Source organism: Bos javanicus, chromosome 12 (assembly GCF_032452875.1).
Source record: "Bos javanicus breed banteng chromosome 12, ARS-OSU_banteng_1.0, whole genome shotgun sequence".
Lineage (NCBI taxonomy): Eukaryota > Metazoa > Chordata > Mammalia > Artiodactyla > Bovidae > Bos > Bos javanicus.
In genome coordinates, this window is record NC_083879.1 from 30,525,461 (window position 1) to 30,548,423 (window position 22,963).

General features: G+C 37.6%; 1 protein-coding gene across 7 annotated transcripts in view; it reads left to right on the forward strand.

Moving 5' to 3' along the window:
• The window catches only part of KATNAL1 (katanin catalytic subunit A1 like 1), a 57,894-nt gene that overhangs the window by 11,597 nt on the left and 23,334 nt on the right, over window positions 1-22,963 (forward strand). For all 7 annotated transcript variants that reach the window (XR_009739984.1, XM_061434851.1, XM_061434855.1 and 4 more), the window contains 3 exons: window positions 3,742-3,914; window positions 5,802-5,962; window positions 19,282-19,450. Coding sequence is in view for 6 of the 7 variants with exons in the window: in XM_061434851.1 (XP_061290835.1) it covers window positions 3,753-3,914; window positions 5,802-5,962; window positions 19,282-19,450 (492 nt within the window). In the remaining variant the exon portion in view is untranslated. The remainder of the gene's footprint in view (window positions 1-3,741; window positions 3,915-5,801; window positions 5,963-19,281; window positions 19,451-22,963) is intronic.

Sequence of the window (22,963 nt, forward strand, 5' to 3'; positions counted from 1 at the left end):
AGGAGTATTGAACAGGATGACAAAGCACTGTGATTATTATGCAGTGACGCTATAGCTGTACTGAAGAAATACAGTTTACACTGATATTACCAGATGAATCACTCATCGTGGTATTCCCAATTCATAGGAAAGCAGTGGCTAGAAAACTTAAAAAGGAGTATCTTTTCAAGCAGAATTTCTTCACAAAATTAAAAAACAAAAATCAGGCTGCACCTGGAGTAAGTTTCTCAAGTGTCTCATTATTTAGCCAAACAAGAAAGTTATTTGCCCATGGTGACTTAAGTAAATCTTATTTGACTGTAGCAGCCAAAGAAATGTGTCTGGAGAAAATAAACTTGTTTAAGACTATTAGCCTTTTGGTGAGAACAATTGCTAGAATAGATGAGGACATCAGTCAATTAAAAAAACAAGGCAAACGATTTTGAGTGGTTTTCCTTGGCTCTTGATGAATTGACAGATGTTACCAAAACAGTTAAGTGTTTATTTGCAAAGTCAATGCTGACTTGGAAGTTACTGAAGAAATACATTTAATGAATAGTGTTTGTGGAATAGCTACAGACAGGAATATTTATTAAAAAGTTGAGAATACACTTATTCTTTACAACCTGAAGTGGAATCTGATGTGTTGGAGCTAGTGGTGGTAAAACAAAAAAAAAATGTATAGAAGAGAAAAAGGCTTACGTGAACAAATTTACTATGCTGGGAAAACATAGGGTGGTTAAAGTTGATGGTTCTTTACTTTTTTATAATCAGCAGGTATTTTGCAGAGAATATTTGAATCTATCACGTGGTAAGAAACCGTTAGTGTCTTAAGACGCAGGAGTGTTCTTCTTGAGGACTTAACCATTGTCAGTTCCTTGAATTTTTGTCAGAAGCAGAATATCCTGACGTATCCCTACCACAGCAGTTCGTGGCTTGTAGTGGCGAAGTTCTATTGCAGTCTTGAGTTACGGGCTAATTTGAACTTTTTCTGAATGAGAGGAACTGTTCTCATCCACTGTTATTGAACACTGAATAGCTTTGGAAAGCAGTTTTGCTGCAGACTTGATAATGTTTCTTTTTTTTTTTGAAGGGCAAATTCTGTATATTTTATTCATAGAATGAGATGCTACTTAGCAACAAAAAGAATTACCAACACCCTCAACAACACGGATGAATGTAACAGACAAATGCTAAGTAAAATAAACCAAAAAACAAAGAGAACATATTGTATGATTCTACCTGTATGAGGTTCAAATCAGAGAAAAGTGATCTATGGTGATAGAAATTGGGACATTATGTCCTTGGAAGAAGGCCATGGACTTGGAGGGACATGAAGATTTCTTTCTACTTATGGAAATGCTCTATATTGTGGTCTGAGTGATTTTTTTTTGGTGGGGGGGTGTATATGGGTTTGTTTATTTATTTTTAATTTTATTTTATTTTTAAACTTTACAATATTGTATTAGTTTTGCCAAATATCGAAATGAATCCGCCACAGTTATACCTGTGTTCCCCATCCTGAACCCTCCTCCCTCCCCATATCCTCCCTCTGGGTCGTCCCAGTGCACCAGCCCCAAGCATCCAGTATCCTGCATCGAACCTGGACTGTGAAACGAGTTGCCAATCCAGGTTTGATAATGTTTCTTAATAAATTCAATGGAAAATTTCAGGATCAGACTGCTTACATGCAAAACTAAAGTTATTTTGATGCCAGCTAATGTTTGAATCACAAGTAGTACTGAGTTATTTTATAATATGTAGCTATCTACACTGTCAAAAGTTAAAGAAGTGAGATCTCTGTTCCCACCCAGATTTTCAGTGTATTTGAGCTCAAACTACTTTGATGCAAGTGCAAAGGAAATTTCCGTATTACAAAATCCATTTAACTGTGTAATGGAGATACTTCCACTTAACCTTCATTTGGAATTGATTAATATACAGTGTAATGACTTATCAAGAGAAGAATAAAACCTTCAAATGCTTTTCAAACAGCAAATATGCTGGATTGAAATTATATGCTTGTGATTTGATATCAGCATGTGACAATACCTCTCTTGGTAAACAAACACTTTAAAACATGAAATGCGTAAATCTTATTAAAAAGCAGTATTGACACATGAACATTTGCAGTTGATCTGGATGATAGGAAACACTAACTATGAATCCCAACTACATGAAATCATATCCCCTGTTCTGCAAAAAGTTGTACTCAATGATTGCTACTATAATAGTTTGAATTTTGTTGATAAAAATTGTGGACATTTTTGTCTCTTTTATATAACTAACATAATACCCTCAGTTTTTCCTGTTGCCCCTCAAAGCTAAAAATATTTACTCTAGCCATTCACAGGGAAAGTTTGCTGACCCTGCTTTACATGGAAATATTTCCATTGTGCATCTTTGCGTGCCCGCATATATTAGCAGAATGAATGCTTTTGTCTAAGGACTCATTTGAAGAATTGTAATTTGAAGAAGAGGCTTTCCATGGTTGTCATATATTCTGTGGGTAGATCTACTGAATGTTGAAATTTCTTACTTTGTGAGAGTAGTATACTATTTGCTGCAGTGTGATTCTCAAGTAACATAAATGCTGCCTTCAAGGAACCTATGCTGGGAGAAGGGGCAACTAAAATGGGAGAACACATAAAAAGAAACAACTTTAATCTTTTCAAGAATGTACTGGAGTCAGCTAAAATGACTAGAAATAGTTGTAGTTAGTTTTGAGGAAGAGGTTCTGAGCCCCTTAAGAACAGATAAGAGGTAGAGAGGAAGAGCCAGGCTACTCCCAGCAAAATTTAATCCCCTCAGGAAAGCATGGGACAAAATGATTTTTCTCTGCTAAGTGTATTTCTTGGTTTACTGTTCCAGGAAGTAAGAGTAGGTCAATTTGGACTCCTTCCCAATATGTCATTCTCCTGGATCTCTGGACAGTTTTCAGTGGAAAGTATCTTTGCTTAGAAGCCTTGGATGATCTTGGGGGACTGTTGAGAAGCCTGGAAAAGCCAGAATTACTGAGCTGGAGGGCTTTGGTAGAAACCAGAGGTTCAGATGGTTATTTTTCCTATTTTCTTGTAGAAGGGGAAGATTAATGATAGTGATTTGCACAGGCAAAAAGCTCAAGAGAATGGCAGGATCATAGAAGATTACCAGATGGGGAGCATCAGATAGTTAAATTCACAGGTTTTTGAGGTTTTTGCTTAGATTTAAGTTGTATGAAACACTTAAATGTATGTAAATGATGCATGGACAACTATAGGCTGTACTTTTAAAATGTGTTCCTTAAGTCAAAAAGTTCCTTCCCTTTTTGTTCTTGGGGCCAGATAGTTTTAGTGAAAAATAATTTTTGTAGTTTTAATTGATGTTGATGGAAAATGTGAGCTATTTATATATTTAGCTTTACATTGTCAAGAATAAACGGACTAAAATGAAGCAAGTTGATCTTTACTGTTATTGCAGCTTGTGGTGATTATAAATGGGCAAGGAGAACTGGTGTCCAGTTTATGTAGCTGTAACATAAATCGATAGTGCAGAGCTGTGTCATTTCTCTAGTTATCTCCTTGGGTGCTCTTTTGTAATCTGTGCATTTCCAAACTTGGGAACTTTGTTCAGTATCATTATAAGATGCATTCAGATAACCTCAAAGAATGAGAGAAACATTTTGACTTTCAAAGTAGTTTTAAGCAGATCTTTTAAAGTGTAATAAATGCTTTAAAGTCAGTACTGAAAACTTAATAAAAAGCCACTGCATTTTATGTTTAGATCTCTGAAGGATGAATTTGGCTGAGATTTGTGACAATGCAAAGAAAGGAAGAGAATATGCACTTCTTGGAAATTATGACTCATCCATGGTATATTACCAGGGGGTGATCCAGCAGATTCAGAGACATTGCCAATCAGTCAGAGACCCAGCGGTCAAAGGCAGATGGCAGCAGGTAAGAGCCCATGGACGTGTTCAGGGGGTGAGGACAGCGGTCTGCTGCACTGGAGAGATGTGAGCTGAAAAATCAGTTTGAGATTTTGCGAGTAGTTCTCTTTTGTCTGACTGCTGAAGTATATTTAAAATGTACTCTGGATCGTTTTTCTGTCTTTCCTAGTTAACGTGTATGTTTTTCATAATATATTGATTTGGCCAAAAAGTTTGTTCAGTTAGTGAACACATTGTTCATTAAAAGCCTTGGTGAAAATGAAAAATATGTCTTTTAGGTTTACTTAAAACAGAATGAACTTTTTGGTCAACTCAGTATTTTTGAGACATATTTCGAAGCCATTTAATTCAGATTGACTCTAATTGTTTTTTCCTCCTCAGTTGACTAATTGTGTATGGTTACAAGTTGTAGAAATGAGATATTTCTACTTGCCCTTTCCCCTTTCATTTTTACATGTAATTTTGACCCATTTCACAAAACTTTTCCTTTAAAAAAGTTTCCTCTTCTTTTGAAAGACTCTTTACAAATACAAAGGAGTCAGTAATCTAATAAAAAACAGTAATATATTTACTGTGTCTTGACTATACAATTTTATAATATTAATAAAAACTTGAATTACAATTTCCCCATTTAGTCTTAAAACTTAAAATCCTTTTAAAATTAAAAGTACAAAGTCAAGCACTTCTTTGAAGTTTCATTTATGTGCTAATGCCTTTCAAGTGTTTCTTTTAAGTTTTCCACTGGTCAGAAATTGATGTTTTACTAAGTTTTCAGGGTGAATTTGGCTTATTTTCCAACTTAAGTGTTAACCAAATTATGTTGAGTGAGAACAATATATTGGTTTTAACTCAAATTGAAATTTTTGAGTTCTTCTCTCTGGTGTCCTAGCCATAGACAAGAGTTGTTTACTAATCCAGCATGGAAATATTTTTGACATGTTCTTAATTGTGTTAAATAGTGACCGTTTCTATTCTGGTACTTCTATATTTACTTCCATTAGGTTCTGAAATTTTATTTCTCTCAGTATAGCATATAATTGCATATATTAGGTGAATTTAGATTTTTATTTGGTTCTGTGACTTGTTTATATGTTTTTATGTGTTGTTTGAGATAAAGTTAAGGGAAAGCTTCTTATGCTCTGCTTTATAGTAAAGTGTGCTTTTTGGTTAAAAAATTAGAATTATTGAAATTAGCTTATACATGTGATTTTCAATCTGTTATCTGTTTGCCTTTGAAAATTAGTTTGGGCTCAAAATTTGAAAACATAAGAATTTCCACATAGCGCTCAGTAAAGTTTTTTAAATATGGGAAAAATCTTGCCTTTGAGCTTAAACTTTAGCCAGGTTGAAAGATTTTTAAACAAGGCGAAAGAATTCAGACTTTGATGAAGCAGAACTTAAACTGGAAATGGGTAATTCTTAGTATTATGCCACTCAGGGCTTTTAGATGCCCGTGAGAGGCATTTCATATCTTGTGATAATGGGGATAGGAAATGCTGATGAAAATTTTGGCTGACAAGTTTTGAGGGTGTTATTTACAAATATATTAAAAGAATTTAGCTTAACATTATAGATTTCTGGGAATGGTTACTGGTTAATAACTTAGTTGCTTGTTTTGAATTGTCTTAATGGTCATCACATTCTTTGGTAGAAAGAATTTCTTTATGAAAGATATATAACTACTTGCCTTAAGAAAAGATATATGTCTTTTTCCAAACCAATTCCTGCCCTCCTATCTATATTACTTTAAATAGTTCTTTGGTTTTTTGACTGTGTTTTAATGACTCATTTTGCATACTTTGAATGGCATTAAGAAAACTAACATTCTATAGCAGTTTGTTGTTTGCAATTTACGTAAATAGTTTGTAGCATAAAGGCTATTTTTTTTTTAAAGGTTCGGCAGGAATTATTGGAAGAATATGAACAAGTTAAAAGTATTGTCAGTACTTTGGAAAGTTTTAAAATCGACAGGCCCCCAGATTTCCCTGTGTCCTGTCAAGATGAACCATTTAGAGATCCTGCCGTGTGGCCGCCCCCCGTACCTGCAGAACACAAGTAAGTGGAACTTTATGTTTGTTCTCCTTAGGTACTTCTTGAGTTAATTGATGGTCAGAGTGAAGAGAGTAAACCTTTATTTGAACCAAGTATGAGAAACTCTTTGGGGTGGCATGTAAATTTAGTAGCTGTTTATAGTTTTCACACATGTGTGTCTACAGGGTTTGTAGTTGATAAAGAACAGAACTATGTCATTTGTCATATATCTTGCTTTTGAAATATTTTACTACTGTAATCATAACAGTAGAAATCCACTGCTGGTCCTGAAGTTTAGTTTAACTGATAAATTTATCAATTAAGCAAGTTCTTTTTGGATTTCGTAATGTCAACATCAAAGCTTTTTTGCTTTAAAAGACTAACAACTTCAGATGAAATGGTGGACAAATTGGATCCATCTGGTTGGGCCTACAGCCGGTTTCCAGAATCTTAGTGTAGAAGGAACCTTACCTTTCCTTTAAGGTGGAAGGGTGAATCAGTAGTGTGGCAGTAAGGCTCGAAATTTATCTCCTTGATGCTCAGCCTGTGCACCATCTATATTAAACCTCTCTCTTCTTGTTCTTTGCTACCTTCCTGTCTTTGCACAGTCTGTTCTTCCTCAAGGAACAGCCATAATCCCCATCTAAGCAATTCATATTCGTTCTTCAAGTCTCAGTTAAACTGTTTTTCCTCTTTGCAGCCTTTTCTGGTTTGCCCAGGCACGACAGTGTGTTCATCCCAGTTATGTTGTATTTCTTTGTCTCTTGACAAGGGTAAGAGTTTTGCAAGGGCAAGGACCGTGGCTTTATTTACTCAACACAAATAACAAATAGCAAACTCCACTGCTCACGCAGCATTTGGCACATATTAGGCATTCCGCCAACACCGAGTAACTTCATTAATTCTACAAGTAAGGACACTGAGGCCTGGGAGACCTTGACCTGTAAGTTAGGCTAGACCAGGAGCTGAGTTTAGTTCTTTCTGGCTTTCAGTCCCTTTTTTTGTGAAGTCATATTGTGGTCTGAGTGTTGCATCACAGAAAATAAAATTTCCTTTTGATTAGTAGCTGTGATCATGTGTTTAGCTTGTTGATCTCTTAAAATTTTCGAAAAGCATTTAAAAAACTGTGAAAAATAGTTAATTTATTCCTTCAGGATTTTTCCCACTGAGTTAGAGATAATTTTATGATTCCCATTATAAAAACACAAGATGATTCTTTTCTAAGTATTTTATTGTTTTTGATGCCAGTGTGAATGGGATAATTTTATTTCTTTTTTGGATGTTTTGTTGTTAATATATTGAGGCACAACTGATTTTTGTATGTTGATCATATATCCTGCTGAATTCATTGATTAGTTTTCAGTAGTTTTCTGATGAGCCTTTAAGGTTTCCTGTATTTAAGATCTTACCAGTTGCAAATAATGACGATTTTTGCTTATTCTGTTCCAGTTTGGATGCCTGTTATTTCTTTGTCTTGCCTAGTTACTCTAGCTAGAACTTTCAGTATTATGTTGAATAAGAGTGATGAGAGTGAGGGCATCCTTGTCTTGTTCCTGATCTAAGAGGAGAAACTTTCAATTTTTCACAGTTGAGTATAATTTAACTGTTGTCGTACATGGCCTTTATCATGTTGAGGTATGTTCCTTCAATTTGTTGAGGGTTTTTCTCATGAAAGGATGTTGTATTTTGTCGAGTGCTTTTCTTCATCTATTGAGATGATCATATGATTTTTATCTTTTATTTTGTTGATGTGAGAGATCATGCTTATTGATTTGTATGTGTTGAACCTGGCATCCCAAGGATAAATCCTACTTGGTCATGGTGTATAATCCTTCTAATGTGTTGTTGAATTTGCTTTGCTAATATTCTGTTGAGAAATTTTACCTCTGTTCACTGAGGATATTGACTTATAGTTTTCTTTTCTTGTCATGTCCTAATCTAGTTTTGGTTTCAGGGTAATGCTGGCTTCATAAAATGAGTCTGAAGTGTTCCCCCTTCTTCGGTTTTCTGGAAGATTTTAGATGGATTGGCATTAATTATGTTTAAATGTTTGGTAGAATTTTCCAGTGAAGCCATCTGGCTCTAGGATTAACTTTCAGTGTAGGAAGTACCTGTTCTTAATTGCTAGAGCACCATGATATACTGCAGAAAGCAGTGGCCACAGATAACAGCCCTAATATCTGTGGCTCAAACTGAATAAAAAGTGTGACTGGCATTTTCCCATTGATAAACACTTTCCTGAAAACTTCTTCTTATTAGAGAAACACCAACCCAGTTATTTCTTTTCTTTCACCTCCCTTAACCGCTTTGTAGCACAGATCTGATTTATTTTTATACTTATGTTTTAAGCCTTATTCTTAATGAAAGTGAATGGACCAGAATATGTTTCTCCAAACCTCCTTCCTCCATACTAAATTTTCTCTGTGGATCAGAAATCCTTAATAAAAGCAAATCTAAGACTGTATATTGCCTGGCAAAAAAGATTTCCATTTCCATATATATCATCAACAGTGATGGAAAATCACTCAACAACACAGCAAGCTTCTACTAGTGAAGGAATGCTATTTAATACCATGAATAATATCATAGAATTAGGAGTTTTAAACTTTAAAATCTTTATATCAGCAAATCCACAGATCCTTTACCAAGTAACATCAGCATAGTGATATCTATGTAAGGCAGAATGAAGTAAACTTCATTGTAGCACAGAATGTGGGCAGTGCTGATAGAATTAGGGCTAAAAGTTATGGGAGATTGAATTTGTATAAATTTTTTTCCTTTTACAATTTCATTTCCTCTACAGATTACATAAAACAAATGTAGTAAAATACCACCTAGAGCTAGTGAAAGTGAATATAGCCCTTAGATTTTCTTGGTGTGGTGGGAAGACACTTGAGTCCATGAGATCTGAGTTTAAATTCTACTTCTGACACTTCCTTGGTTTGTGACCTTGTACAAGTTATTTAACCTCTAAACATTTAGCTTCACTCTCTGTAAAATGGGGTGTTTACCTCATGAAATTAAATTTTAATGTTTAAGACAGTAACTGGCATGTAATAATTAAAATGAATCATCAACTCTGAAATAAAGTGCTACAGTGTTCTTTCATGTAAATACTAAGAGCTAACAGAATTTTAAAAATGATACTGCCTCATTCATAAAATCCCTCAGGGAATTTTATTTCCTTCTAGTACATTTTACATAAATCCTTAGTTTTCTGAAACATTTTGAATAACTCTGGCAGAGAGGATGTGGTTTTTTTAGATGTCCAAGCCTCATGAAGTGGGTAATCATTTTCAGGAAAAGGATGAGATAACGAGTTATCGGTCACTTTGTGCTTTGCAAGCATTCTCTTATTTAAACCTCCAGTAATCCTATGAAATAGCTACTTGTATTGTGTACCCATATTACTATTGCTGATTTATTGTTATGAACTCCATCTAGAGCTAAGTAATTGAAGCTTATAGAGTTTATTTTCCCAAAGTCGTCTGAACAAGAAAGTGGCAGAGCCAGGATTTGAACCCAGATCTCTTCAACTCTTCAACAAGTTGAAGTCTTGGCTCTTCCATGTTACTTTCCTACACATACTTGGTGATATTTGTGGTATATTTTGACAAGTGTCTATATATCCTAATACATAATATATAATTCTGTTAAGCACTTGATTAAATTCTTACTAGAGGGGGTAGGAGAGAAGGAAAATGAAGAATACTTAATGAAGTACTTAAAGATGCTTAAAGAAACTGAAGATGCTTAGTGAAATAAATAATGTAATTTAAAAATTTTCTCTCTGGTAATACCACACTGAAATTGCAGTGTGGGCCAGTCAGAAAATATAATTTACCTTGTTCTGTACAAAGTGTTTCCAGGATGCATCTGATGTTTGCCGTTAGCCACTAATTCGGAAGCCCTGCTTGTGGGTCTGTCCTTTTCACACAGAGCTGCTTCTGTTACACTGGTGGTCTCTGGTGGTAGTTTGCCGTATCGTTCCAGGTTATACCTTATATGTTGTGTGTCCTCTGAGTTTAATCATGGTCCTATATTAGATCACTAGCAGCTGCTTGGATAAATCAAAGCAGCCTTTTAAAATGAATTAGATTTAATGCCTTTGAATATGGGGGAAACTGAGCTACAAAAGTAGAATTATAATGGGAAGTACTGGCAATATTAGAATTAAACTCCAAAGAGATGGAGCTTCCAGATTATTCTTAGTGTCCCAAGTTAAAAGATATCTTGTGTTAATTATATTATTTTATAATATTTGCCATGTAAGTTTATCAAGCATAGTTTCTTTAATGAGGCCATTTAGAAATGATCTTTCCCAGTGAGACCTAAGGCCATGAAATTAAGATTTTCTGTATAGAAGCAGTATGTGACATAGATTATATTCAACGAAGTATTTTTTATTCAGCTTCAAAAATAATTGTGTTAGGTCTTTTAAAGTGACATCTTTTGGGAGAGATGGCGGTAGCAGTAGGATACCCAGCCTGAAAAGCATCATCTGGCTTCTTCCATTCAGGTTTAAAAAGATAACTCTAACAGGCCCTCTAATGCTGTTTCACCTGGAACCAAGGGAAATGGCATAGTGTATTTCTGCATACAGATAGGTGGGAAGACTGATTTTTATCAACTTTGTGCTCTTCTGTAGAATTTCAGCCAAGAGGAAATTCTTGTTGACTCGGTATTAAAATCGTTGCTCTGTGTTTTCTGTGGATACCCTAATAGATGAAGTAACTGCTCGCATATTAAAATCCCAGTTTGCACTGAAAAAAGCTCAGTCACGGCCAAGGTCGGGTACTGATACAGAGTACCCTGCCTTCTCATCTTTACGGTGTCTCACCAAGGCTCTGGGAAACTTTCCTGGGGTTGGGAGGTGGGAGAGCAAGTTTCTGTATCAGTGCCACCACTAAATGGAGTGGTCCTCCAAGTTAATTTCACTTCTACCGGCCTCAGTTTTCACCTCTTTAAAATGTATATCATGATGAGATTGTTTTGTAAAATTGCTTTGAAGTCTTAGGAAGAAAAAAACACTACTATTGATACATCCAACCCCTATGTTAGGGGCTTCTCTAGCGTCTCAGATGGCAAAGAATCTGCCTGCAGTGTAGGCCAGGTCCACATCCCTGAAGTGGAGCTAATATGAGAAATAATCCAGACGTTGTGCACAGCCTCGCCTATGGTGCTGGCCCCGTTGTATGCCAGGTGCTCTGCTGGGTGTCAGTCCTTCTGTAGGGGTGTGGCAGGGTGCAGCCTTCCTGAGCTTGCAGTCTTGTGAAGTGGTGTGAGAGCCGTTAGTGAGCTAGGATTGGCTGGATATGGTGATTAATGAGCTTTAGAGAATGAGAGAAAAATTACGTAATTAAACATCTAGACAAAGCTGTTGAATAGGAATTGAAAGTGAGAGCCAGAGTTTAAGAGTAATTGGGATTAGTAGTTAGTTACTTGGGAGTCATCAACAAGTAAGGCATTTTAAGAAAGAAATTTTAAGGTCATTCTTCATATGGTAGAATAGGTTATTGCCTAATATGATGGGCAGGTTGAGATTATACTCACTTCTAAACATTCTGGAGTCTTAGTCTCTTCCAGAATTCTGTTTCTGGAGTATGGAGTATACACAGACTATGGTAGAATGTAGCTAGCAGTGCTGATTAACTACGATAACTGACATTTATTGAGTTTTTAACTGTGAACCAGATACTGTGCTGATAAACTCTCTACATGGTTTGTTTCTTAATCTTCAACAGCCACCCTCTAAAATAGGTACTATTAATTTCATCCCTTTTTTTTTTTTAGAAGAAATTGAAGTTTGAAGATTCTAAGCAACTTTATCAAATGCTGCATGTAGGTTAAGTAAGATAAGGATTGAGAATTGGATTGGATTTAGCAGCGTGGAGCTCATTGGTGACCCTGATGAGTGATTTTGGTGGAATGGCGGGTGGGTTCAGAGAATGGGAAGAGAGGAACTGGAATCAATGAGTACTTGCAGTTCTTTCAACAAGTGTTGTTGAGCACAGAAATTGAGTAGTAGTTGGAGAAGACGTGGAATCAGAATTTGTTGTTTGGAGATGTTTGTGTGCTGATGTGAGTGCTGCAACAGGAAGGGGCGAGTGATGGTGCAGGGGAGAAAGGGGACCATGCTGGAGCAGCGCCCCCGTGTAGGCCAGAGGAGACGGGGTCCCGTGTGCGGGTGGAGGGGGTGTGGGACAGCTGATCAGAGTGGCTGCAGGGAAGACAGTCAGTTACGAAGAGAAGCAGCAAGATTGTCCCAGAGTGAGTGCAGGGGTGCAGGTGTTTTCCAGGGTCTAAATTCTCAGCTGAAGGGTCCCAAGAGTGGGACTTCCCTCCAATTGGCTACTTTATTTCTTTTATGTAAGTTTTCTAGGGAGCATTTGTCTTATTTTGTAGGACTCAGTAGTCACTCATTTGAAACTTTTATTTTGGTATTTGAGGTGTTTATTACAATTAGTGCCTAAAAACATGGTATTTCTATCTTTTTTTTTTATGTTACAGAAAAGACAACTGAAAGATAGAAATTTTAATTCATTAGAGATATACTAAGGAATGGGAACAAGATAGTGGTAAGTCAGACTGAAATAACGTGTTCATTTTGTTTCTTCTTTCTTGAAAGAAGTATTTACCCTGCTGCGCTCTAATTACCTCTGTCTTCTTCCCTCTCGGTTCCTTTGGCAGCTGCTATGATGCATACACTGCCTCTGTTGCCTTTCACTGCTTCTTGTTCCTTACGAAGTAGGGATCTGGATCTCTGTTCATTGCAGTATTGGGAGTGAATTCTTAAAAGACAACTCCCTAATTTAAAATGGAATGCCAAGTTCTCAAGAGTTACTGTGTTTAACTGTTGTTAACAGCTGATTGTGTTTACCAACTCTCTTCTCTGGAATGCTACTCTTCTGTTGGCTTCTCTAACACTGCCCTCTTCCCTTTTCCTTCTTGTCTGCCCGCCCCGCCGCCCCAGGGACTGTGGCCTTTTCTCCTTTTACGTCCTCCTCTTGTCGGACCTTGGTGCTGTCCTGTGCCCTTCCTGTGTTCCCTTCAGCTCCAGCCTGTTCTCACCCTGCTTGATGTTAGTGATGGTGGGGTTTTTGCCTTCTGGCTTGCATGAGCAGTCTAACTGTTGTTTGTATTGATAGATACCTTCTGTTTTCTCTCTCTTTGTTTTTATGATTTTATTTTTTTGTCTTGGTGTTAAGTAGTCTCACTACAGATTATCTAAGTGTAGATTTATTTTTATTTAACACTACTTAAGACTTATGCTTCTTTTGTTTCAAATTCTTTTTTGTGCTTTTAGCCATTTTATAGTTCATAACTAATAGTTCTGTTGTTAGAAGTTATTTTGCGCCTTATCTTTTTTGTTATTTCTGATGGCTCTTATTTGTGGTCAAGTTGAGAGCGTCCCTTCGAGATCTGAGCCCTTCTGAGGAGTGGCTTATTTAGGGGAATGTCGCTTCGTGGAGGGTCTGTGTTGGCCCCAGCCAGCTGCCTTAGGGATGTCACCTGCCTGGACCACTTTTAGGTAAATTTCTTGGCTTAAGTGAGTGTGAAACTAAATCCCAAATCACACGTGCGCAGACCCCTGGTTACTATTTCTAGGGGAGACTTATGCGTACTCTGCACATAGAGAGCATAAGCTGGGATAGACAGATGTACTTATTTCTTCCATGTGCATGTTTAAATGTGCTCTTTGAGAGTCCTGGCTTCACGCGCTAGTCTCTGGTCACCTTTGGCAGTGTAGGCCTCAGGCCTGTCTCAGGCCTCACTACGTGCTCCTTAGAGTCTCAAGCCCTGAGGTGGCAGAGACCTGGAACCTTCAAGAACCACAATGCCATCAGCTATATTTTATGTATCTTTTGGCTGTTTTGTATTTCTCTTTATCTTCTGGTAAGATCACCTATGTATAAAGAGGATATTTGTTACATTTTATTCAGAATTCCTATCTTTTTGTTTTTTAATGTTATAGGAAAAAGACAACTAAAAATTCAAGTCATTAGAAATAAACTGTATCTATATACTTAGCTTAAGTTCTTGAGGGCCTTACCCTCTAGTTTACTGTTTTTGAGGACTCTTATTTATAGTTTAGTTGGGAACTCTTCTTCAGCAAGGCTTTAGTTGTAGGATTTATATGTGGATAGAAAAGGGATGTCCAATACAATACATAAAATACGTATATATTTTAGCTAAACTATAAGCTTCTTGAGTGCAGTGATTATTCATATTTTTTTGCATTCCCATATTTTGCAAATCAGTAGAATAATTTCAGAACTTGACTATAAGACAAAGAACTGTGAGACGTTTAAAATTAAACTGGTAATATTTTAATGTAATCTATAAAAGTTGTATAGATTTCTATGGTCTGTTTCTATACACTGTTTTTATATTCTGAAACAGTGCTGTTGTCATCTAGTTTTAAGGTCTTTAGAGTTAGGCAGAAGAAAGGTATTTTAAGTATTTTAAGTTCAAAGTTCTTTAGAGTTAAATAGAAAAGGCAAGGGCCAATCTTTAGACCCAAAGAAGAGCAAAGTAAAATTAATAAATTATCACCCTGCCTGGGAGTGGTGGCATCCTACCATTAGACTAAATAATCAGTGATGTTATCGTCCCCTTTCCCACACTGTCTTAGAAATGATAGAATGACTGGCTTAGCAACTCTTTGAATGAAGCTTAGTGCGTCCCATCAGAGTCTCTGACAAGAATTTAGTCACTGTCCTTGCTGAAATTCCTTGTTGTGGGTGACATCAAACTGCTAAGAGGGCAGCCCCTATGATAGTTAAATGGGATTGTATAATATTTGGTGTGAGAAATGTGTCTGCAGCCCCAGATCTCATACATTTTAAGTTTCTGGCTAAATGTCATCTTGGTTAACTCGGACAATAATTATCTTCTATATTGGGTAAGCATCTTTCAATTCCAGTGCCATTAGAATGAAGAACAAAAGTGTCTTAAGAGAATCAAAATTGTAATAGTATTTTTTTTTTGTTAAGAGATATGTACATATTTATTATTTTTATGTACTTGTAATTTAAGAAAATATGGCTATTGAGAGTGATAAGCATGCAATTCCAATCAGGTGTATTATGGAATAATTTAGATCTGTGATTTTTACATAAAAATTTGTGTTAAGTACTTTGGGGGAACGTTTAGGAGAATTTGAGGCTTACCTCGTTTGTAAGTTTAAGTTACTAAGTTTATGAAAATATGTATATATAAGCTATGCTTTGTTAAGAAACATAAGTGAAGAACTAAGAAGATTGTGAAATATATTACATTTATAATTGTAGGTTAAAATATTTAGTGGCATTTAATTAGCCAGGTTTTAAATGGCATTATTCAGAAGCCTCTTAAAAGTGACTTCTAAAATCTGCTGCTTTTATGCATAGAAAAAGATTTGTAAACAAATCCACAAATTTTAAGGACTAACTGAATTTTTTATATTTTTAACTTTAATAAGGTGAATATTTTTAAAAAATCAAAGTAGACCTCTGAAGAGATTTTCCTCACAAAAAACAGCGCTGAGGACACAGAACTACTCATATCAGCATGGCTGGCAGCTCTCCTTGGGTTTGGATGGGATGGATTTGCTCGTTAGACAATGAGGAAAAATTTAACCCAATATTCAAAAGCCTTTTATATTATGTAGTGTAGTGTCTTGCATTCATCAAAAATTCAGGTATTTGTTTTTATCTCCAAACAGTATCTTGCTTTTCTTGGAATCCTATTGTCTGTGTTCTTTTAGCTTACTTTTTCACCCAGCATTATGGTCCTGAGATTAATCTATTGTTATTGCACATGGCTATGATTTATGTTCACGTGTATATAGTATCCCATTCATTATGTATATAATGATTCATGCATCTGTTCTGATTCTGGACCTTTGGGTTATCTCATGGTGTTTACCGATCAGCAGTGCCACCACTCCCAGACAGGAACATTTACGTACAACATTGGTGATTAATTTTGCTTAGAAAGGAAGAATTGACTTTTGAAGGAGATCAGGGTTGTTTGCACATGATAGACTAAGGCACCCTTCTTCCCATTCCTACAAGGAGATATCCTCCCATGGGAGAGCTCAGCTCCACGTAGACAAGCTGCTTATTTCTCTGCAGATTGCCAGTGCTTCTCTGATTTGAAATGCTGTAAGCTAGGAGGGTGTCAGCCTGGGTTTGACGGTTGGGGCAGAGGTTGATGATGCTGTGGCAGGTGGGGGTTGAGTCGCTCAGTCATGTCTGTCTGACTGTGACCTCACGAACTATAGCCTACCAGGCTCCTCTGTCCTTTGGATTCTCCAGGCAAGAATACTGGAATGGGTTGCCATTTCCTCCTCCAGGGGATCTTCCCAACCCAGGGATCAAACCCGTGTCTCCTGCATCTTCTGCATTGGCAAGTGGGTTCATTACCACTGAGCCACCAGGGAAGCGCTGATGATGCAGTGCAGCCCTACTAGTAATAAAGTCTTTTTTAAAAAAGAGACCAGTAAAGCCAGCCTTGAGACTTACTGTTTACAGCCTGGAAGCTGTCACTGAGTCCTTAAATTGAAGCATGACATTGTGCAGTGATGCGCTAATGGAGGAATAAGTATAGACAGAATCAAGGATGTCCTTTGGGTAGCTGACAGAGTCTGTTGCAAACTGCAACAACAAACTGCAGTGAGACGGAACTGAAGACCTGCAGAGCATAGGCAGGCTTTCTGTGCCACTCTGGACTGGCCAACAGTGGTACGTCTGGCCTCTTTGAGCAGTTTCATGCAGGCTGGGGATGAGCTCGTCAGAATATTGAGCAGCAGGACAAGGTCGGCAGTAGCACTCTTGGAGTGCCGCCTGTGTATGAGCTTTGAAATAATTCCTCTCGCAGCACAGCTTTACTGACCTGGATGTGTGTGCAAAATGGACTACAGCAGGACTCCTCCAAGACTGCTAAATAGCCAGCCGAGGTGGGAAGGCACAAGCTGAGGAGGCAGAAGAGCTGTTTGAGGATTCACTGCAGTTCTCCCCTCCTCACGGAGGCCTAGCAGGGCCAGCCCAGCAGTCGCGCGGCAGCCCGTTGCGCAGCTGTAAAGGACGGGCTTGCTGTTTGCCAGCGAAAGCCTCAGGCCGGCTGTGCCTCGGAAGAGCAGGACCACAAACAATGACAGACTACTTAAATAGCAGGCGCAGCTGCTGACAGAAGGCAAGCACATGTCAAGTGTGTTCTGCATAAGGAGGTTGTTGGTTGCATTTGATTGCCTTTGGCCATGAATCCGATTCAGGAAAGACATTTATATATATGCAGATATGCACTTACTGTTACGTATATATGTATATATTTACTGTTATATATATATTTATTGTTTTATATTTATGTATGTAGAATAATAAGGTTCTGCTCACCTATTTGATACCTCTTCATCAAAAAGGAAGTACAGTCAAAAAACAATGGTTGCAATGAAATACTAGGAACAGAGCAGTGTAACGTTTTTCTTTTTTTTTTTATTCTTTGCCAGTCTCATCACATTTTTTTGTATCTTAGTGGCAGTCAGAATACTAATAATGTGCTAGAACTAAAAACATAATAATGCCTTTAAATTTGAAAATATCGTATAACCATTTCAACATACATGATTTTTGAGTTCCTTTCCTGTGGATTTTTTTCCCCACAAGATTGCTCTTTCATCGTTGTCTCCTCTGAGGGCCTAGCACAGTAGAGGCTATCTGCCTCCTAACGGGTGTCTGGGTGTTCAGTACATAATTGTTTAATTGGACTGAATTCCAAGGACTCCAACGTCAGTGTGTGGTAACCTAGTAGGTAGGTTACCACATTTTCCACCAGGCTCTCTCATCTGTAACAGTTTCATGTGGTGGTCTGACTCCAGTGGTCTGAAGATGCTACAGTATGTTACCCATTTTTCACCTTGAGTTTGCAGCCTTCCTGGCTTGTCATCCATTTTCCCGGGTTTATTGAGTTGTACGCATGTGAGCCTTCCCTGATACAGAGAGAGAAACTTCCATGATGAGTTAGATGAATTGAAAGCAAGAAGCTGGAAAAGAGATAATGATAGATTCGGTATGTGGGTGGAAAAAGGGATATACATATGGGATGTGAAGGGCTACAAATACAGGTGGAACTGTAGAGAGAGTAAAGGTAGAAAACAGGCAGAGACAGCTCAGGAAATTATACACAAGGTGACAGCATCTCAGCCAGCACCCAAAGAGGGGCAAGTAAGTACTGTGCTGAGGAGCCCTCCGACTTTACTATTTGAAGAAGACACATTTCACATTATATGAGACAAAGTGTGCTACTTGGTCAGCATAGTTATATTTATATGTTTATCAAAATTCTTTTTAAAAATTGCCGTGTAATTGACACAGTACGTTAGTTTCAAGTGTACAGTGTCATGATTCAATATCTGTGTGTATTGTGAAATGGTCACCACCATAAATAGAATTAACATCTTTTGCCACATGTAGTTATCAGAATTCTTGATTCATGTTTGGGGGCCTGTATAATTTGAATGATTCTTGATTTTTGACACCTTCAAAGCATGAATTTTAGATGCACCTAAATTAAGATTTCATTGCTGCTGCTAAGTCGCTTTAGTCGTGTCCGACTCTGTGCGACCCCATGGACTGCAGCCCACCAGGCTCCCCCGTCCCTGGGATTCTCCAGGCAAGAACACTGGAGTGGATTGCCATTTCCTTCTCCAATGCATGAAAGTGAAAAGTGAAAGTGAAGTCGCTCAGTCGTGTCCGACTCCTAGCGACCCCATGGACTGCAGCCTACAAGGCTCCTCCATCCATGGGATTTTTCCAGGCAAGAGTACTGGAGTGGGGTGCCATTGCCTTCTCCAAAGATTTCATTAAGCCTTGCTATTTGTAATTTGATGAATAAAATGCTGGTTTTTCCAATACTGAAGCAGAGAGAATAATTTTGGTTGTAAAGGATAAACTGGTAAGCTATACAGATAGACATATTTTCAATTCTTGTCTTTTCAGCTTTTAATACTTTTTTTTAAAGTTACTTATTTGGTTTAGGACAGCAATGAATAAGGAACTGATACTCTATTACACTATTAAGATTATTAGATGGGAGTAGTGTGTATTGCCCTCTATTGGTGATTGTTACTTTGACAAAGTAATTGCTGTTATATGTATCATTTATATGTATTTGATATTTGTATCAACCAGGATTTTTTACAGAAAAGTACTTTCAAAAACTGACCTAATAGTTGTGACCGTGAATTGGCAAAAGGGGAAAAACTGACTTTGTGGGCTAATTGATTTAATAGTTTTATTAACTGAGGTAGTATTGAAGTACTTTTGCCTTTGATTAATTTTAACTTTATTTTTTTTGGTTAGAGCTCCACCTCAGATAAGGCGTCCCAATCGAGAAGTAAGACCTCTGAGGAAAGAGATGCCAGGAGGCGGCGCCCGGGGACCTGTAGGCCGAGCACATCCCATATCTAAGAGCGAGAAGCCCTCCACCAGCAGGGACAAGGACTGCAGAGCCAGAGGGAGAGATGACAAGGCAAGCCTCCCTCTTCCTGACTCATTCACTTTAAGCCCATGACCTTTGGTGCATATTGTAATTTTTGTAGGCTTTTCAGAGGACTCTGGTTTTAACATGGAAGAGATATAAAAAAGAACTCTGAATCAAAAACTTATGCAGTCTTTGCATTTTGAAGGCCATTCTGCAATGCCAGTAAACTCAGAGATGTATTAAATAAACAAACACACAAATTTGTCTGTACAGATCTTAAGTAAAATGGAACTTTTGTAGAAATATTCAAAATAAAGTTTTAAAACTTAAAAAAATATTTTAGCTAGTATTCTGAAGTAAAATGAACAATAAATGAAACATAACTGTAGGGGAAAGATTTATAAGGAAATAGATGTGTATATAGTCTTCACAGAATAAGACAGTGGATACAGTTTATTACTGATACAGAGTTTTAAAACTTAGATTTATCTGTAAATTTTTGAGTAGATTTTTTTTTCTTTCATGAGAAAATTTCCTTCAGTATATACGTTTATCTGGGAAATTGATTGGTGAATAAACATAATACTGGGTAGAGATTCTGTGCTGTGCTTCAGTTCAGTCTCTCAGTCATGTCCAACTCTGTGACCTCATGGACTGCAGCGCACCAGGTTTCCCCTGTCCATCACCAACTCCTGGAGCTTGCTCAAACTCATGGCCATCAAGCTGGTGATGCCATCCAACCATCTCATCCTCTGTCATCCCGTTCACCTCCTGCCTTCAATCTTTCTCAGCATCAGGGTCTTTTCCAGTGAGTCAGTTCTTCACATCAGGTGGCCAAATTATTGGAGCTTCAGCTTCAGCATCAGTCCTTCCAATGAATATTCAGGACTGATTTCCTTTAGGATTGACTGGTTTGATATCCTTGCAGTCTAAGGGACTTTCAAGAGTCTTCTCCAACACCACAGTTCAAAAACATCAATTCTTTGGTGCTCAGCTTTCTTTACGTTCCAACTATCACATCCATACATGACTGTTGGAAAAACCATAGCTTTGACTAGACCGACCTTTGTTGGTAAAAGTAATGTCTCTGCTTCTTAATATGCTGCCTAGGTTTGTCATAGCTTTTCTTCCAAGGAGCAAACGTCTTTTAATTTGACGGCTGCAGTCACCATCTGCAGTAATTTTGGAGCCCAAGAAAATAAAGTTCATCAGTGTTTCCATTGTTTCCCCATCTATTTGCCATGAAGTGATGGGACTGAAGGCCATGATCTTAGTTTTTTGAATGTTGAGTTTTAAGCCAGCTTTGTACTCCCCTCTTTCACTTTTATCAAGAGGCTCTTTAATTGCTGTTTGCTTTCTGCTATAAGGGTGGTGTCAACTGCATATCTGAGATTATTGATATTTCTCCTGGCAATCTTGGTTCCAGCTTGTGCATCCAGCCTGGCATTTTGCATGATGTACTCTGCATATAAGTTAAATAAGCAGGATGATAATATATAGCCTTGACATATTCCTTTCCCAATTTGGAACCAGTCCGTTGTTCCATGTCCAGTCTCATAGATGTCTCATGAGGCAGATAATATGGTCTGATATTCCTGTCTCTTTAAGAATTTTCCACAGTTTGTCATGGTCCACACAGACAAAGGCTTTAGCATAGCCAATAAAGCAGAAGTAGATGTTTTTCTGGAACTCTTTTGCTTTTTCTGTGATCCAGTGGATGTTGGCAATTTGATCTCTGGTTCCTCTGCCTTTTCTAAAACCAGCTTGAACATCTGGAAGTTCATAGTTCGTGTACTGTTGAAGCCTGGCTTGGAGAATTTTCATTACTTTGCTAGTGTGTGATGAGTACAGTTGTGTGGTAGTTTGAACATTCTTCAGCATTGCCTTTCTTTGGGATTGGAATGGAAACTGACCTTTTCCAGTCCTGTGGCCAGTGCTGCGTTTTCCAAATTTGCTGGCGTGTTGAGTGCAGCACTTTCACAGCATCATCTTTTAGGATTTGAAATAGCTGCACAGGAATTCCATCACCTCCACTAGCTTTGTTCAAAGTGATGCTTCCTAAGGCCCCCTTGACTTCACACTCCAGAATGTCTGACTCTAGGTGAGTGATCACACCATCGTGGTTGTCTGGTAATTGATTTAAGTAATTGATTGGATTACTTAATAGCAAATGGCCATTTTTTGAATATTTTCTTTCTCACGCTTAAGTCTAGGAATGTCTGATACGGAGAGAGATAAACTGGGTTGAAGTATTCTTTTGAGAAATGTGGATCAGTAGTTATACAAATGAACAATGACCTAAAAAAAAACTCTTTATTGAAGAAAAGTATGTAGATTATAAGGGTAGTATTTGATGAATGATGATCATCTAACTAGTAGTGTACTGATAAATGTCTAATAACTAGTTTTTTTGAAAAAAAAAGTTGTATGTATATAAGTATGCATGCATATTCACACAGATTTATTATAAATCTCATAATAAAGGATGTACAACATATAACTTACAAATAATAAAATATGTAAGACTCTTTATTGTAAACTTTTATAGGGCCCATGGACCCTCATGAAATGCCTTTGCTGCTTTTTGCTTAACTCTTGCACCTGTAGGTACCTGTGGTTGCAGTTGACAGATGATTAGGAATGTAGTTCTGACAAGACTTGGTTGATATTTTATTAGTCAGTTGAAAATGGAACAACAGAAACATATGTCAGAACTTCACTCCTCCATCAATCACTTGAACAACTGTGATGAATCATATCATGGTTTTCAAATACAACTTATTTCCTTAATTTTTTGTGTTTACATGGTATGCTATGCTAAGTCACTTCAGTCGTGTCCGACTCTGTGTGACCCCATAGACGGTAGCCTACCAGGCTCCCCCATCCCTGGGATTCTCCAGGCAAGAATACTGGAGTGGGTTGCCATTTCCTTCTCCAGTGCATGAAAGTGGAAAGTGAAAGTGAAGTCGCCTAGTCGTGTCCGACTCTTAGCGACCCCATGGACTGCAGCCTACCAGGCTCCTCCGTCCATGGGATTTTCCAGGCAAGAGTACTGGAGTGGGGTGCCATTGCTTTCTCCGATTTACATGGTAAGAACTATAGAAATGACACACTCTTTAGTTTAATATTTCCCCATTAGTTTAAGTCTAGACAGTTAACAGAACAAGAAATCAAGTCCCCATTTTGTAATGCTTGCTGGTTTCTCTGGTATAAACACTTCCACTATGACTGGATCTAGGCTACCAACACGAGATCACTGAACTCAGAGTTGACGTGAGTAGCAGCCTACCATTCTGCAGTGTAGACGCAGTACAAGTACGTAGTGATAGTTTAGTAGTTGGCAGTGAGGAGTTTTGAGTAATTACTTATTCTATTTTTAGTATAATTTATTCTAAGTTTGTATGATTTTTACTAATGGCTGTTTTTCACAGTTGGCTTGAAAAATTCCTGAAAATTTAATAACTGGCTCTTACAAACCAGTAAGAGTCAGCTTGGACTGATTGCATGCAACCTCTGTAACTACCATGTAATCCGTTTAACTATTGCTCAGGGGTCAAAAAT